The sequence below is a fragment of the Epinephelus lanceolatus genome, chromosome 11, assembly GCF_041903045.1.
Source record: "Epinephelus lanceolatus isolate andai-2023 chromosome 11, ASM4190304v1, whole genome shotgun sequence".
Taxonomy (NCBI): domain Eukaryota; kingdom Metazoa; phylum Chordata; class Actinopteri; order Perciformes; family Serranidae; genus Epinephelus; species Epinephelus lanceolatus.
This window is the reverse complement of record NC_135744.1, coordinates 30,926,716-30,940,711: the sequence shown is the minus strand read 5'-3', so window position 1 is coordinate 30,940,711 and position 13,996 is coordinate 30,926,716. Positions and strand designations below refer to the sequence as shown.

Here is a 13,996-nt window from a genome sequence, read left to right as displayed (position 1 = left end):
TGCTGATCTACCAAATAAAAGTGCATGACTGAACATCAGGAATGGAGTACATTTCAGATCCAGGTTCAGCTCAGGAGAGAAAACTTTAAGGTTTTAAATTTCTGGGGCGTCGGTGGCTTAGTGGTAGAGCAGGCGCCCCATGTACAAGGCTGTTGCCGCAGCGGCCTGGGTTTGAATCCAACCTGTGGCCCTTTGCTGCATGTCATCCCCTCTCTCTCTCCCCCTCACGCTTGACTATCCTATCTATAAAGGCAAAATGACAAAAAAAAAAAAAACAGTTTTAAATTTCTATATCCAGCAGTCCTCACTCTGTTGAAATGTGAATATAAAGTTTATAGTAATTCAGCTTTTCAGACTAATAAAAGCAGATAACAGACCCAGTGGAGGGCTTATTTGATTTTTAGGAGGGTGGATTTAAACTCAAGAAAGTGAATGTGAGATTCACTCTATTTCAGTATCAGTAAACCCTGGTGAAAGTACTGACATGTGACATATGGCGCTGTGACACAACACTCTCAGAGAGCTGATTTAGGAAAGTTCTCAGAGCAACTTGAGCAAGGAAGGGACAGAAACTTTTACCCTAGTTGCTAGTGATGATGCTTTCTTTTAACAGATGTGATTGGTTGTCACAGACACACTCTTTTGTGAGCCTGCAAGGTGTGGACACCCAGTGGAAATGAAATGAACTGCTGACTGTGAAAGTGTTGTCATTGTTAGTGTGATCACTCTGCTGATGGAAGGTTGAGACAGACACAAGTCATCACTGCTGCACTGCTGAGTTTTTACAGTTTTCCAAATATCTTACGACTGTCATCATTTTATTTCTGGTGTTATAGTGTTAGGTGGGATATGTGTGTGTATCCCTAATGAGATCAACCACACATATTATCCCTGCACAATCTAATCTGTAGCATTTCATTTACTCACTGTCATCCAGTGTTTAGAGAATATCTTTCCAACCTCTTTGTGTTTCCACCATTTCCTTCTCTGCTTAAGAAACTCCTAAGCCTCTTAAAAGTCCTCCTCCCTGCTCCTAACAGTCTTTCATCTTAGGAGCTCTTTTAAGGTCTAAGATGCTCTGTGAATAACTTATCTTTATATGGACATAGTCTGAACTTTAAGGAAAAATTCTAAGAGATTGTCACAATTTTGAGAATTTTCTTAGGATTTCATCACTAGGAGCATCTCTTTGTACTAGGAAGCTTTGTGAATACAGCCCCAGGTTTAAATCTATTGCATCATACTAACTGCTTAAGTAATAGATCTTTTCAGAATACTAAAATTTAGAAACTCTGAAACATAATAGAGTGAATGAGCTGTGAGTACCCCCTTTACAGGGCTGGATATTGGTACACGGTAACTTTAAGATATCGACCAAAAATAACCCAGTACCAAGTAGTACTGACATGTCTCCAGTCAAGCAACAACTGCATTTAATCCTTTTTGTGCCGGAGTCTGATCCTATACCAGCAAACTGTCTGTTGCTGCTGTCTAAAGAGCTGTTTTCCTCCCGAAGCATGGTCAGTTCAACATCTCCCTGGTTAGCACAAGCTAACACATAGCAGCAGCTAACATCCAACACATGTTCCCGACAAACTCACCATCACACGAAATCAACTCACCTCATTCGTTAAACATGTTAAGTCATTAGGTAACATTAGCCATGTGATGCTAACAGATACATGCTAACAGATAGCCCTGTTACTGTGCATCTAAGGCCACACGGACACCAAAACATTAGAAAGTATGCCTTAAGGCCTACTACATGCCATTCTGTTTACATTATGGGTATCAATTGAAGTATTCTATTGGTATTGATATCACTTCAGGAGTAGCGCGCTGGTGCTGGTATCATAATTTTTTTAAACAATACCCAGCTGTATTTACAACTGTTCATGCCTTGCACACCCTGTTGAACACAACATAATAAGAAATATAATGAACTGAAAGCAGTACATTTAACACATGTGTTAAAGTTTCAGTCACACATGCAAAGGGAGCCTGACGAGGTCAACAGCAAGGCTAATGCTAACAAATTACGTTAAAAAATGTGTTAATTGTAAGTCAGTAATTGTAAGGCCTTTAAGAAGGACGAAAGCAAAGTATAAAGTCCAAGATGCCCTTGGAAAAATAAGTGTACTTTAAATTAAATGATAGCTCCACAAATATAGTACTGTATTTCCCTCCACTGTTAGTTTTTTTATCCTTAATAGGTGCAACTGAGATTAATTAGACTGAAATTTATACAGTGAAAGGTTTGTTTGTTAAAGACAAGCTCATTGACATCACACCATCACAGATTGGGCTCATTAGAAACATTTTGTTTTGGCTCACTCTGGCCTGTTTGATGATAAATGCATCTTCAGGCAACAATTATGCAATGCAAGAGTCATCATATTGCATTTTGTTTACTTAATGCACACAACAATGCAATGTTCTGACAGTTTTTAAAGCATGTCATGATTGTGTTGCAAAAGCACATTTATATGTATTTGAATAAGCAACACAATGACATAAAAATGACAATTACATGATATTCGTGCCTCCTCTGAGTTTCATGTGACCAAGCAGAAGTGTGATTGTGGATAACCCTGATTTATTCATCTACTCAGAGGTCATTCTCATCAGATGGGGGATGTATAGCTCTGGTGCACTGAGTTTAATAAGTTTAATTAAGATAAACTGCAGCCCTGCTCTCGGTGGATCAAATTAATATCAATGTGAGGATTATAAAGCTTTGGCTTTCTCAGGATCAGGAGGCTTTATCTCTGGAGATCAATGATCTTCCACTGTCTAAGGGTCACACATGCAGCCCTGGCACTGATCAGGAAAACTAGCAAGCATTCAATATTCAAAAGGTCACGAGCCTGGGCTCTTTTTCTGAAACCCTGATTTTACAGAAAAGTTTTAATTCAGCACAACCAGAGTCAGAAAATTAAAATTGGCCAAAAACATTGCCATGTCAAACGATACAAACTTTACGCTAATAGAGGACTAGAGAATGATAATATGATGAGTGTCTGCCCTCTAGTGGGTTTATGTGTAAAGTGCAAGCTGTGCCATGAATGACAGTGTCTCCTATGGCTGTTTCAAAAGCTGTATTATTACAAGTTTATTGTGCTCAATTTAAGAGTACATGCTTATTTGTGAATGTCAACTCATTTGACAGATTTTTGTGGACTTTAAGGGTGCAGTTTATCTTTAGCACCCAGTATAACACCTCCTTAAAGTTCCTTGAACCTCACTGTTGATGTTCAGAAACCCACATGGCGACTGTGAGAGTATAAAAAGAGGAGAAGGAGATAACAGATCAAACTGAAATCTCCAATTTTACGCTTTAAAGTTGGAGCACAAGATCTTGTCCTGCATCCACCGATGTAGATTTCAAGAGATACATTAATACAATATAATATTAGATATATATTATTCAGAATCCACCCCCTTTATTTTTACAAAACTAATTTACACCATGAATTGATAAAACAAAAATCTACAAATTATTGCGGTGGACCCACAAGCCCCATGTTTCATATTTGCCCCCATGTTGTGATGAAACCAATGCCCTTGTTTCTGCATTTGAAACCATCACCTTTTGTTGACTGAAAAGGCAGAAGTTAAGCTAGGCACCTGTATATGAGATGAGAGGAAATGTAAGTTTATTATTGCTATGGCACAGATCACAGCCACTAAGAAAACATTACTTTTATCCATCTAAATATGTATGCAACCCAAATTATCTTTTTCTCAACACTAATATGCTGATCTACAGAAACAAACAAAAACAAACAAACAAACAAACAAACAAACAAGCTGCTCATATTAAAATAGTGTCAAAATAGACACTATGACACAGCGAGCCGTTCTGTCTCTATTTTGGTTTATATATTTCAACTTCAATCACACAAACCATGAGACACAAGAACACACCACTAGATGGTGCAAGCCTATCACAATTGTAGACTCCTGCATGTTTATTTTCACCCTGCGAGTCTTGATTGCCTATTTCTGTCAAGACTGTTTGCATCATAGCAGTCTTTATTTCATCGAGCTTGAATTTTGCAGTAATCAACCACATATGGATGTGGTTATGTTTCTGACCCCTCCTGACCCTCTGCATGGATTTTAATGGAGACAAATGTTTGACAAAAGTACTGTGCGACTGCCACATTGCCTCCACAGAGCAATAATAAAAAGACTTGACACAATAAGTAAATTCAAGATAAAACTAAAAAAGTATCTTGCACAGAGAAATTAAAGTGTCATAAAAGCAAAGCAGTACAATATTGAATTACATCAGACAGTTTAGGTTAATTAAAAGGGACAGATTTTTGTACACTGATGAAAAGACTGGAAACAAATGCTTTTCAATTCACTCAACACCTCTCCTGAAACATCTTCACGAAGGTACAGCTATAGTTGTTGCAGGGAGGAGGCACTGTGTGTGTGTTGTACGGTGTTTCATGATATTGGGCCCATCTTTCTTTTAAGCAACTCGCTTTGGTGAAGTCAAAGTAACTGTGGGATGATTAAATGTGTGTGTGCAGTCAAATTTAGGCCGAACATGGAACTGACAGGAGCTGATGAGGTGAATGGTGTAGTTTGATTCAGCCAATGCAGTGGCTGTGTCATAGCATTATATTTGTTTTATTGGATAACTGCAGAAAATGTTTGGTGAGGCCGACATTCATATCTCTGTATATGAGACTTTTACATGTTTAATCTCTTGACATGGTATTAATAATAATATGATTTCCAAATTAAAAAAAACAATGCAAGCAAAATGATGTGTTGGATTTTTTATTTTAAAATTGCTGTTAATTCTTTTTTTTTTTTTTTTTTTTTTTTTAAACATATCTATTATGGTGAAGTACTGGTCAACACAAAAACAAGTAGTCACTGTTGTTGGAGACTTTCTCAGAGATAGTTCGGTTGAGGATGACAAGTTCATTGTGTTGCACAATGCCATTTTCCCCCGAAATATCTCTTACATTATTTAGTGTAGAGTCACAACTGCATTTTACTACAGTACATGTGGAAATCTGTGATTTGATTTTGCACAGGAGATCACTGTATAATGACAAATTAATATAACTGTATAGACCTAATGAAACCACACGCTTAATGAGTCATTATAGCAGTAATAAAGAGCTCACCTTTTTGGATGAGGTTAAGTTTCTCATCCTGTATCTTTTGCAAAACCTCTTAATGATGTTCAGCACTTCTTCCGTCTTTAATGAATATATTATAGGATTGAGGAAAGCTGGTATGGTGTGTGTCAGAGAGGAGTTTATGATCCTGGCATTGGGATGGATAGAGGAGGTCAGTGAAGCTAAGTTGGTGCCCACTAGTGGTAGATAGAAAATAGCCACAAGAATCAGGTGAGAAGTACAAGTTTTAAATGCTTTGAGTCGTTCCTCTCCTGATGCAATCCTGATCAGTGCTATGGAGATGCAAACATATGTCAATGCTATCAAAACAAGTGGAATGAAGATGATGATAGTGATAGCGATGAGTGATAGTATGGAATTCAAAGAAGTGTCATTACAGGCCAGATGATACACTGGTCCATGATCACAGAAAAAGCTCTTCACGACCAAAGATCTACAGAAGGAGAGACGATTAATAAGCGCAACAGTAAATCCTATTAGGCTCGATAAACACACCCACGCAAACAGCAGCATTGCAGCAATAGCCGGTTTAGTCACAATACTATGGTATCTTAAAGGGAAACAAATTGCTATAAATCTGTCATATGCCATTGTGACAAGTGTCCACGACTGCATACTTCCAAAGAATAAAACAAAGAACATATAACTTAAGCAGGCCTCATAGACAATGTATCTCCTGTCAAACAAAAATGTGTCTAAGAGTTTTGGGATGAGAGCAGTGCTCCCACACAAATCTGTCAAAGCCAGGTTAAACATTATCATGTATTTAGGAGTATGAAGAGTCTTCACCAGGTAGATAACTGAGAGGAGGAGGCTATTCCCAAGAACAGTCATTATATAAACAAAACACAAGAAGACATAGAAATACTTCACATGAGGGATGTTAGAAAACCCACTGAGATAGAATTTTGCAGGACGAACAAATGTGGCATTAGATATGGTGGCAGCTTTCTCTGCTGGGATCATTTTGAGTATCTGATTCCCTAGATGTACAGAGAGAAAATAAGATAACTAGGCAAAGAAAATGTATTTATATAGTTCATTTCCGCAACAAGGCAATTAAAAGTGCCTTACATACAAAGTGAAAAAAAAAAACATAATAAAAGGACATTTAAATACAGTTAAAAAGAGTCATATAGAACCAAGAGAACAGAAATTAAAAAAGCTAAAATAGAGCTAGACAGATGTAAAATGCATTAATAAAAGTTGCAGTGCAGTGTAAGAAATAACAATTATTATTATATTTATTATATGACTTAATAAAAGGAAGAAGCAAAAAATAAGTATATATAATAAAGGAGGCCACAGACGATTGATGGTAATTATTGTAACCAAACTCACCCCAGACAACATCAAGTGTGCAGTGCACTTAAGTGAGCTGTACTGTGAGAGACCTGACATTTATACTTTACTGCTTTCATTGTGGGACAGTGGAAATGCTGGTGGCTGCATCACATGGTCATTCAATGTGCAACTGTCTCATAGTTTATGTCACTGATGTGCTGATGCAATCGACTCAACACACTATTGTCAGCACGATACTGAATTATCAGTTTATGGCACAATCCATGATTCAAACGGATATAATTTTGCGAAACAGCATAATTATAAAGCTTAATTAGTTGATTAATTAGTGATTAAGTGTGATTAGTGAGTTAAGGGTGGAAAATAAATACACAAGAAAGTCTTTGGTAAAATGCAGTGGCATTCTAAAAGAACCTTTATGGGGTCTTTCTAAACAGAACTTTTGAAGAGATTTAAAAGTCTTACAGATTTCTCAACACAAGATGTTATGGTTTATAGTAACAAAAGGGGAAACAAGCAAGTAGGGAATGCCATACAAAACAGACAGGAACTTTAGAAGATACCCCCTTTATTTGATTAACTCAAACTGTTGAACATCAGGTAAGAAACTACCATATCTTAATACCTTAGCTGTGTAAGGCAACAAGCATGTTGCATGTCTACTCATCCCCCAGTATTTCCATGAGGCCGAAATTACAGGGAAATAATGCAAGGAAGACAAACAAAACACAATGTTACCCTCTGCGAGAGACACTCCGAATTGCAGTGAGCAATTTCCTTTAAGATAAAAGTGGAAAATGTGCCAAATCCGCCATGCTAGACGCTAGCTAAAGCACACAGTGCCAAGTGCAAAATAACAACTGAACAACATGAAAGTGCTCATCTGCAACATGGGATCAATTTTCAGTCAACATCAATGCAAATGAATACAATTATTTGGCAAGCTAACATACTCAGAGCGACAATCCCAGCATGTTGATGTTTCGCAGGCATAAAAAGCATGTTTACCATAGGCTGTCATTTTGTATTTGAAATGTAATCTTTTTTTCAAAGTGGGATCCACCACCGTCTGTTACAAGACAAAGTGGTTGAGGTTCCAACACTGGTGTGAGGAAAGAAGGCTAGAGTTACTGTCTTGTGCAGTTGGCTCTATTTGTGTCTTTTGGCAATGTTTGATGGATAGAGGGCTGTCATATGCCACTATTAAAATGTATGCAGCAGCCATCTCTTCCTCCCATGAGGGTTTTGGCGACAGACCGATCTTTGCCCACCCTCTAGTGAAGCAGTTCTTGCAGGGGGTCAGGGGACGAGGCCCGATGATGCGAGCCACGTCCCCGCAACAGGACCTGCAATTAGTGATTTGTGAAGGATTCCTTTGAGTCTCTGGTGCGCTCCTCTCTGAAGGTGTTGTCATTCAAGACAGCTTTGCTGCTTGTGTTGACCTCAGCTAAGAGAGTGTGTGACCGAACTACCCTTTTACTGCACCCTAGCTGCTTGCTGCTTCATAGTGCCCGCAGTGGGGCTACTCTCAGGCCGAATCCCTCCTTTGTTCCCAAGAACTCAGGGAGTTTGTTCAGGTCGAGAGTAGTACAGTATGCTTTTCTTCCTCTACCCCATGAGGGGGACAGGGAGGCAAAATTGCTCTCGCTCTGCCCAGTCTGTGCGTTGGTATGTTATGTTGAATGCACGGCCCCCATCGGATGCTCTGGACAGCAATTTGTGTGCTTGGGTAATGGTGTGACCGGTAAGGCCCTACTCAAGAATCGCCTTGCAAGATGGCTTTGTAAGTGCATCTTCCAAGCCTACGGACAGGGACCCTCCCACTGTGGTCCGTGCACACACTAAAAGTGGTGTGGCAGTGTCCACAGCCTTGTTCTGTAGGGTGAGTGTCCAGCATATACTGTACGTACGGTAGCAGTGTGGTCTACACCCTGTCCGTTCATATGGCTCTATCTCTTGGACATGTCAGACTCCTTTTCGGGATCTGTGCTTGCTGGAACAACTCAGGACTGGTGAAAAGGGTCGAGTGTATGTCAGCTGTGTTTCACCTGACTCCCCTCGAGGTTTGATACCACAACATGTTCCCATGCTCCTTAATGACCCAAAAAAGGTGGTGTGCAGGGTGTTAATCACGATTATGATTACTTTTTTAAAATTAATATGTTAAACATAATATTAATATTATTAAATATTCTGAAATTTGAGTGGTTTATTGAATCATTTACTGTGATTTAAGTTTATTATTAGGACTATAATAGAGTGCACTAACATGCACACTAATATCCAGGTTATGTGTTGCATATGCACACACCACATCTTGTTTTCAGGAACCTTGAAAGACTATAAGAATTAATTCCATTACTGATTATAATCTGCCAACTAGTTTTCTCATTATCTAAATAAATGTTTTTTTTTTCTGTAAACAATGTTATATAATATAATATAATATAATATAATATAATATAATATAACATAACATAATATAATACCAGCCCATGGAGATGCAATCATATTTTTTGTATTATTCAACCAAAAAGCATTCAGTTTGTTATCATATATGACAGAGAAAAGCATCAAATCCGTACAATTGAGAAGCTGGAACCAGATATTTGGCATTTTCTTTGAAAAATCACTGAAGCAATTACCAGATTATCATTGTCAATTTATTTTCTGTCAATTGACTTCTCAATTAGTTACTGTGACACTGTGCAGAAACAAAAAAAGACTCAAAATCAGGATACCAAATGACTGTATGAGAGCTCCAACATTCTAGCACATTATGAAATTTGTGTCATTTCCAAATTTTTAAAACAGATAACAGAATAAATGGAATGTATTTTTGTAGGATGAAACCATTTTAAATTAAAGTACAGTAAAAGACAAGATACCACATAACTTTATAAAAATAAAATCACATTGCTTATAATCAAGAGGTCAGAACTACAACTATACAAAAACAAAAACACTCCTAATATGTCATTGAAGCATTGATAAAGACTTCACCATTTTTTGGTTGTGTTGCGAATCATACTTCTTTTGTAAAGCTTCTTGATTGAGTTCAGCACTTCTTCTGACTTAAAAGAGTATATTATAGGATTAAGCAAAGCTGGTATGGTGTTTGACAGAGTGGAGTTTATGATCCTGGTATTAGGATGGATGTAGGAGGCTACTGACGCTATGTTGGTGCCCACTAGTGGTACATAAAAAATAGCAACAAGAATCAGGTGAGAAGTACACGTTTTAAATGCTTTGAGTCGTTCCTCTCCTGATGCAATCCTGATCAGTGCTATGAAAATGCAAACATATGTCAATGCTATCAAAACAAGTGGAATACAGAGGGCTACTATGAAAGCAACATATGCCATGATGTTATTTATAGACGTGTCATTACAGGCCAGACGGTATACTGGGTTATGATCACAGAAAAAGCTCTTTACCACTAAAGATCTACAGAAGGAGAGACGATCAATAAGCCCAACAGTAAATCCTATTAGGCTCGATAAACACACCCACGCAAACAGCAGCATTGCAGCAATAGCCGGTTTAGTCACAATACTATGGTACCTTAAAGGGAAACAAATTGCTATGAATCTGTCATATGCCATTGTGACAAGTGTCCACGACTGCATACTTCCAAAGAATAAAACAAAGAACATATAACTTAAGCAGGCCTCATAGACAATGTATCTCCTGTCAAACAAAAACGTGTCTAAGAGTTTTGGGATGAGAGCAGTGCTCCCACACAAATCTGTCAAAGCCAGGTTAAACACAATCATGTATTTAGGAGTATGAAGAGTCTTCACCAGGTAGATAACTGAGAGGAGGAGGCTATTCCCAAGAACAGTTATTATATAAACAAAACACAAGAAAACATAGAAATACTTCACATGAGGGACGTTAGAAAACCCACTGAGATAGAATTTTGCAGGACGAACAAATGTGGCATTAGATATGGTGGCAGCTTTCTCTGCTGGGGTCATTCCGAGTATCTGTTTCCCTAGATGACCAGAGAGAAAATAACAGTATATATAAAGACTGATGACACAGTTATTTGATAGGCATTTTTTAAATCAACCTCACCTCAGACAACATCAAGTGTGCAGTGCTGTAGGCCTACTGTAAGCTGTACTGTGAGAGACCTGACATTTATACCCCACCCCTTTCATACCAGGAGAGTAGAAATGCGCTTGGCTGCATCACATGGTCACCGGCTTATCATAGTTTATGTTATCGATGTGCTGATGCAATCACCTCAGTTAACTGTTAACAGTTAATTGTAAGTTTATCGCAAAATCCATGATTCAAATGTAGAAACAGGACACAGTTACTCCAAATGATGAACATTGAACAGCATAATGAGTCACTCAAGGGAAAGGAAGTAAAAATAATACACTGATGAGTCTCAGGTTAAAGGCTATGGTATTTACAAAACAGAATGTCTCACAACGTTTGAAACCAAAGTCATCTTGTTCTCACCACTGGATATAAAAGTAGGAGGATGTGCACTCGCAAATTTCTTCTGATACAAAACACTGCGGCAGTTTAGCTTGTTAGCTTTTATAGTAGTACCCCCAAATATATCGGCAGGAGAATATAACCTTACCGCAGGCGTGGCCAAACTTTTTGGATTTTGGGCCCTGTACAGAAAAATATATGGTCAAAGAAAGTAGTTAAATTTATAAGAAAATTATTAGAAGTATGCTAAAGCCATATTATAGTTTATTTTTAAAAAATTTGCTGCGGGTCATTTAAAAATAAGCAGCGGGCTGCAGTTTGGTCTGTTTGGGTTCATATATTTCAACTGTTATCCACTAATCCACTAAAAAAAAAAAAAAAAAAAAAAAAAAAAACACTAGATAGTGCAAGCCGACCAGAATTTTACACTTCCTGATGGTTCATTTTCAACATATACGTTTTAAGTTAATCTTTTTTTTTGTTTGTTTGTTTTTTAAACCTGTTTATATCATTTTTTTTCACCAAGCTTGAACTTGTCCCCAATGGGAGAAGGGCCCCTTATAAAGCCTGGAATAAAAGTCTGGTTTTGTTTGCAAATATTTATCTGTAAGTAATTAGTGCCATAACTAAATTGAAATGAACTAAAACTTAATTTAAAAAAAACAACAAAAAAACAGTGGTAGCTTTCTGAGGCACCTCTCCCCTGTTAAAGGCGCAAAATCATTAAGTCCGCCACTGCACTCAGCTTTGTCTCTAAACGCAGCTGGAGTAGAGTGAGTGGCTGCTTATACTGCTGGAGCACCAATGTACACTGTCATGTATTTCCCCAAGAAGGGGAAGTCAGAGTTCCAAATAAAAAAAGAAAGGGAAGGGGAGAGACATGGATCAAGAGAGAAAGAGCGGGGGATCCACAGAGCCTGCTTATCCATTGGGCCCAGAATTTGGTCCTACGCCCCTGATTTTAATGGAAACGTTGCCTAAAATAGTTGCTGCTTTGCCTTTGAAGAGTGATATTAGCAGAGACGAGTTGTAATAAGTATACGTTAGGTCAGGGGTCAGCAGCCTTTTCTATCAAAAGAGACATTTTTGTCCAAAAAATTCCCAAATAATCCTGGACCTGTAAAACATATTTGAGCCTGATAATGAAGGTAACAGTAAGTCTAAATTTGCTCATCAACATAACTAATTGGTCTAAATGAGAATTTATTAATATGTTTTACCACGCGGTGGCCACTCCACAGTGGGCTATTTGTGATTGTTAGGTACTTAAACTTTGCAGGGTTGGCGGTAAAGCAAATGAATATGTCCATGCACTGTTAAATTTTCTATTGTCCTCCATGACTTTTTCTTTTTATCTGGAATCCATAGCTAGGTTAGTTAGGGAGATCCAAGAGAAGCTACCTGTATTGAGGTACGGTAAAATTTAAAGGAAAAGGTGATAGGCAGTATGACGCACATTTAGTTAATGAAATCTTAAAAACTAGGGCTGTCAAAACAACATTCATTTTGATTAATTAATCACATAAAAAATAACATGTTAAAAAGTTAATGCTGATTAATCGCATTCCGTGGTGCCCTTTGACCCAGGGCGTCACTGAAGGCTACAGTGGCTTTGTCACATGATGGAGGCAGACGAGAAGATGCTGTTTGGCCCCGTGAATGGAACATTTACATTTAAAAAAACACCCCGATAGAACTGTTGACCGGAGCACCATTCTCTGCAATATCTGCAGTAAGGAATTTTCAGCCTAAAATATTACCTCAATGCAAAGCATTTAGGTCTGAGCAAGCACAACCTCTGATGCTAGCGCACACAGCCAGCCTTGTCAAGCTAAGCTCCACAAGGTGTTCAGACGCAAACTAAGTAAGTCGACTTGTGACCATCTACCTTCCTTGCAAAATGGATTACAATAGACTGCAGAACAGTTTCAGTGGTAGAGGACAGGGGAACAATTGTGTCCAAAATCCAGCAGCTTTACTATGACAAATCTGATTTTTTTTAAAAAATACTTTTACAGTAGAAGTTGATGTACGCAATTAATTTAGATTAATTAATCACAGAGCATGTAATTAATTAAATTAATCTTTTTATCACTTGACAGCCCTAGTAAAAACCTTTTCAAAATTCTGTTTATAAGCTACACATTTTTACAATTAGAAAATGTAAGAATCACTCAAGGCCTATGACAATGAAAAATGAAAATTGTAGAAGTAATACCTTTAGAAAATGTTTGCATTTGGGGCACCACCCTCCTATGGAGGGAAGCAAATAATCAAATTAATAACTCTGAAAACCAATTATGAATTTGTTAGTACACTTATCAATAATGAATCAATCTCAATATCTGGGTTATGAATTCTCCATACAGTGATCTTAGTTCCAGCTCAAAAGAAATACCCACAGACATCGACTTGGTGATAAATGAAGATTTATTTAGGCTAAATATTTAACAACTGAGTAAATGAGGATGATATGAAATAACACAAAATCAACAGTATGTATAAATGGATTAAGACAAGAGGTAACACTTTTGTCAGTTATTTAGTTTGGCGACAGTGAGAGAGAGTATGTGACTGTAGATAAATTGGGGACGCAGGAATGCGCAAAACCATTTACCTAACAAACCTAAATTAAGATCAGAATAACTAAGTCTCCTGTTCGACATCAACTCTTATCACAACACAGCGGCTGCATCAGGTGAGGGAAATTCTTTGCCTACTTTCTGAGCAGCGTTGAATCAGGTGGACGTTTCTCCGAGGACCCCCGGACTGTCACTTTGCGGCTCCCGGACTTCCCAGCAGAATGAAATCGGCTGGAACACAGTGGTGGAGGAGCGATCGAGCCTGACTGCGACGTCCTTCAGGTGGCCCCCAAACGTCAGTTCTCTTAGGCAGCACAAAGTCTCCTGGTTTGGCAAAAGAACCACTGTGGCAAGTGGCTGGCAGCCGCTGGATCCTAATCTTTGATGGAGTTGCAGGTCAAACAGTAGCTCATTTATTTAGCTGTGGCTACTCGCTTATAATAAAGTTGAAAAAAAAAATCTCGTCGGCCGTTCGATATTATCATC

At 38.1% G+C, this 13,996-nt stretch overlaps 2 protein-coding genes across 2 annotated transcripts; both read right to left on the bottom strand.

Moving 5' to 3' along the window:
- Nucleotides 1-5,111: 5,111 nt before the first annotated feature.
- LOC117250910 (olfactory receptor 1-like) lies at nt 5,112-6,173 on the bottom strand. The gene has a single exon (XM_033616875.2). The coding sequence runs from the start codon at nt 6,132-6,134 to the stop codon at nt 5,130-5,132; it is 1,005 nt and encodes a 334-aa protein (XP_033472766.2). The 5' UTR covers nt 6,135-6,173; the 3' UTR covers nt 5,112-5,129.
- A 3,203-nt stretch (nt 6,174-9,376) lies between these two features.
- Nucleotides 9,377-10,490, bottom strand: LOC117272263 (olfactory receptor 1-like). The gene has a single exon (XM_033651089.2). The coding sequence runs from the start codon at nt 10,451-10,453 to the stop codon at nt 9,473-9,475; it is 981 nt and encodes a 326-aa protein (XP_033506980.2). The 5' UTR covers nt 10,454-10,490; the 3' UTR covers nt 9,377-9,472.
- Nucleotides 10,491-13,996: the final 3,506 nt, after the last annotated feature.

What these genes read in the sequence shown, in the direction of transcription:
- LOC117250910 (XM_033616875.2), bottom strand. Translation starts at nt 6,134, where the DNA reads ATGATCCCAGCAGAGAAAGCTGCCACCATATCTAATGCCACATTTGTT.
- LOC117272263 (XM_033651089.2), bottom strand. Translation starts at nt 10,453, where the DNA reads ATGACCCCAGCAGAGAAAGCTGCCACCATATCTAATGCCACATTTGTT.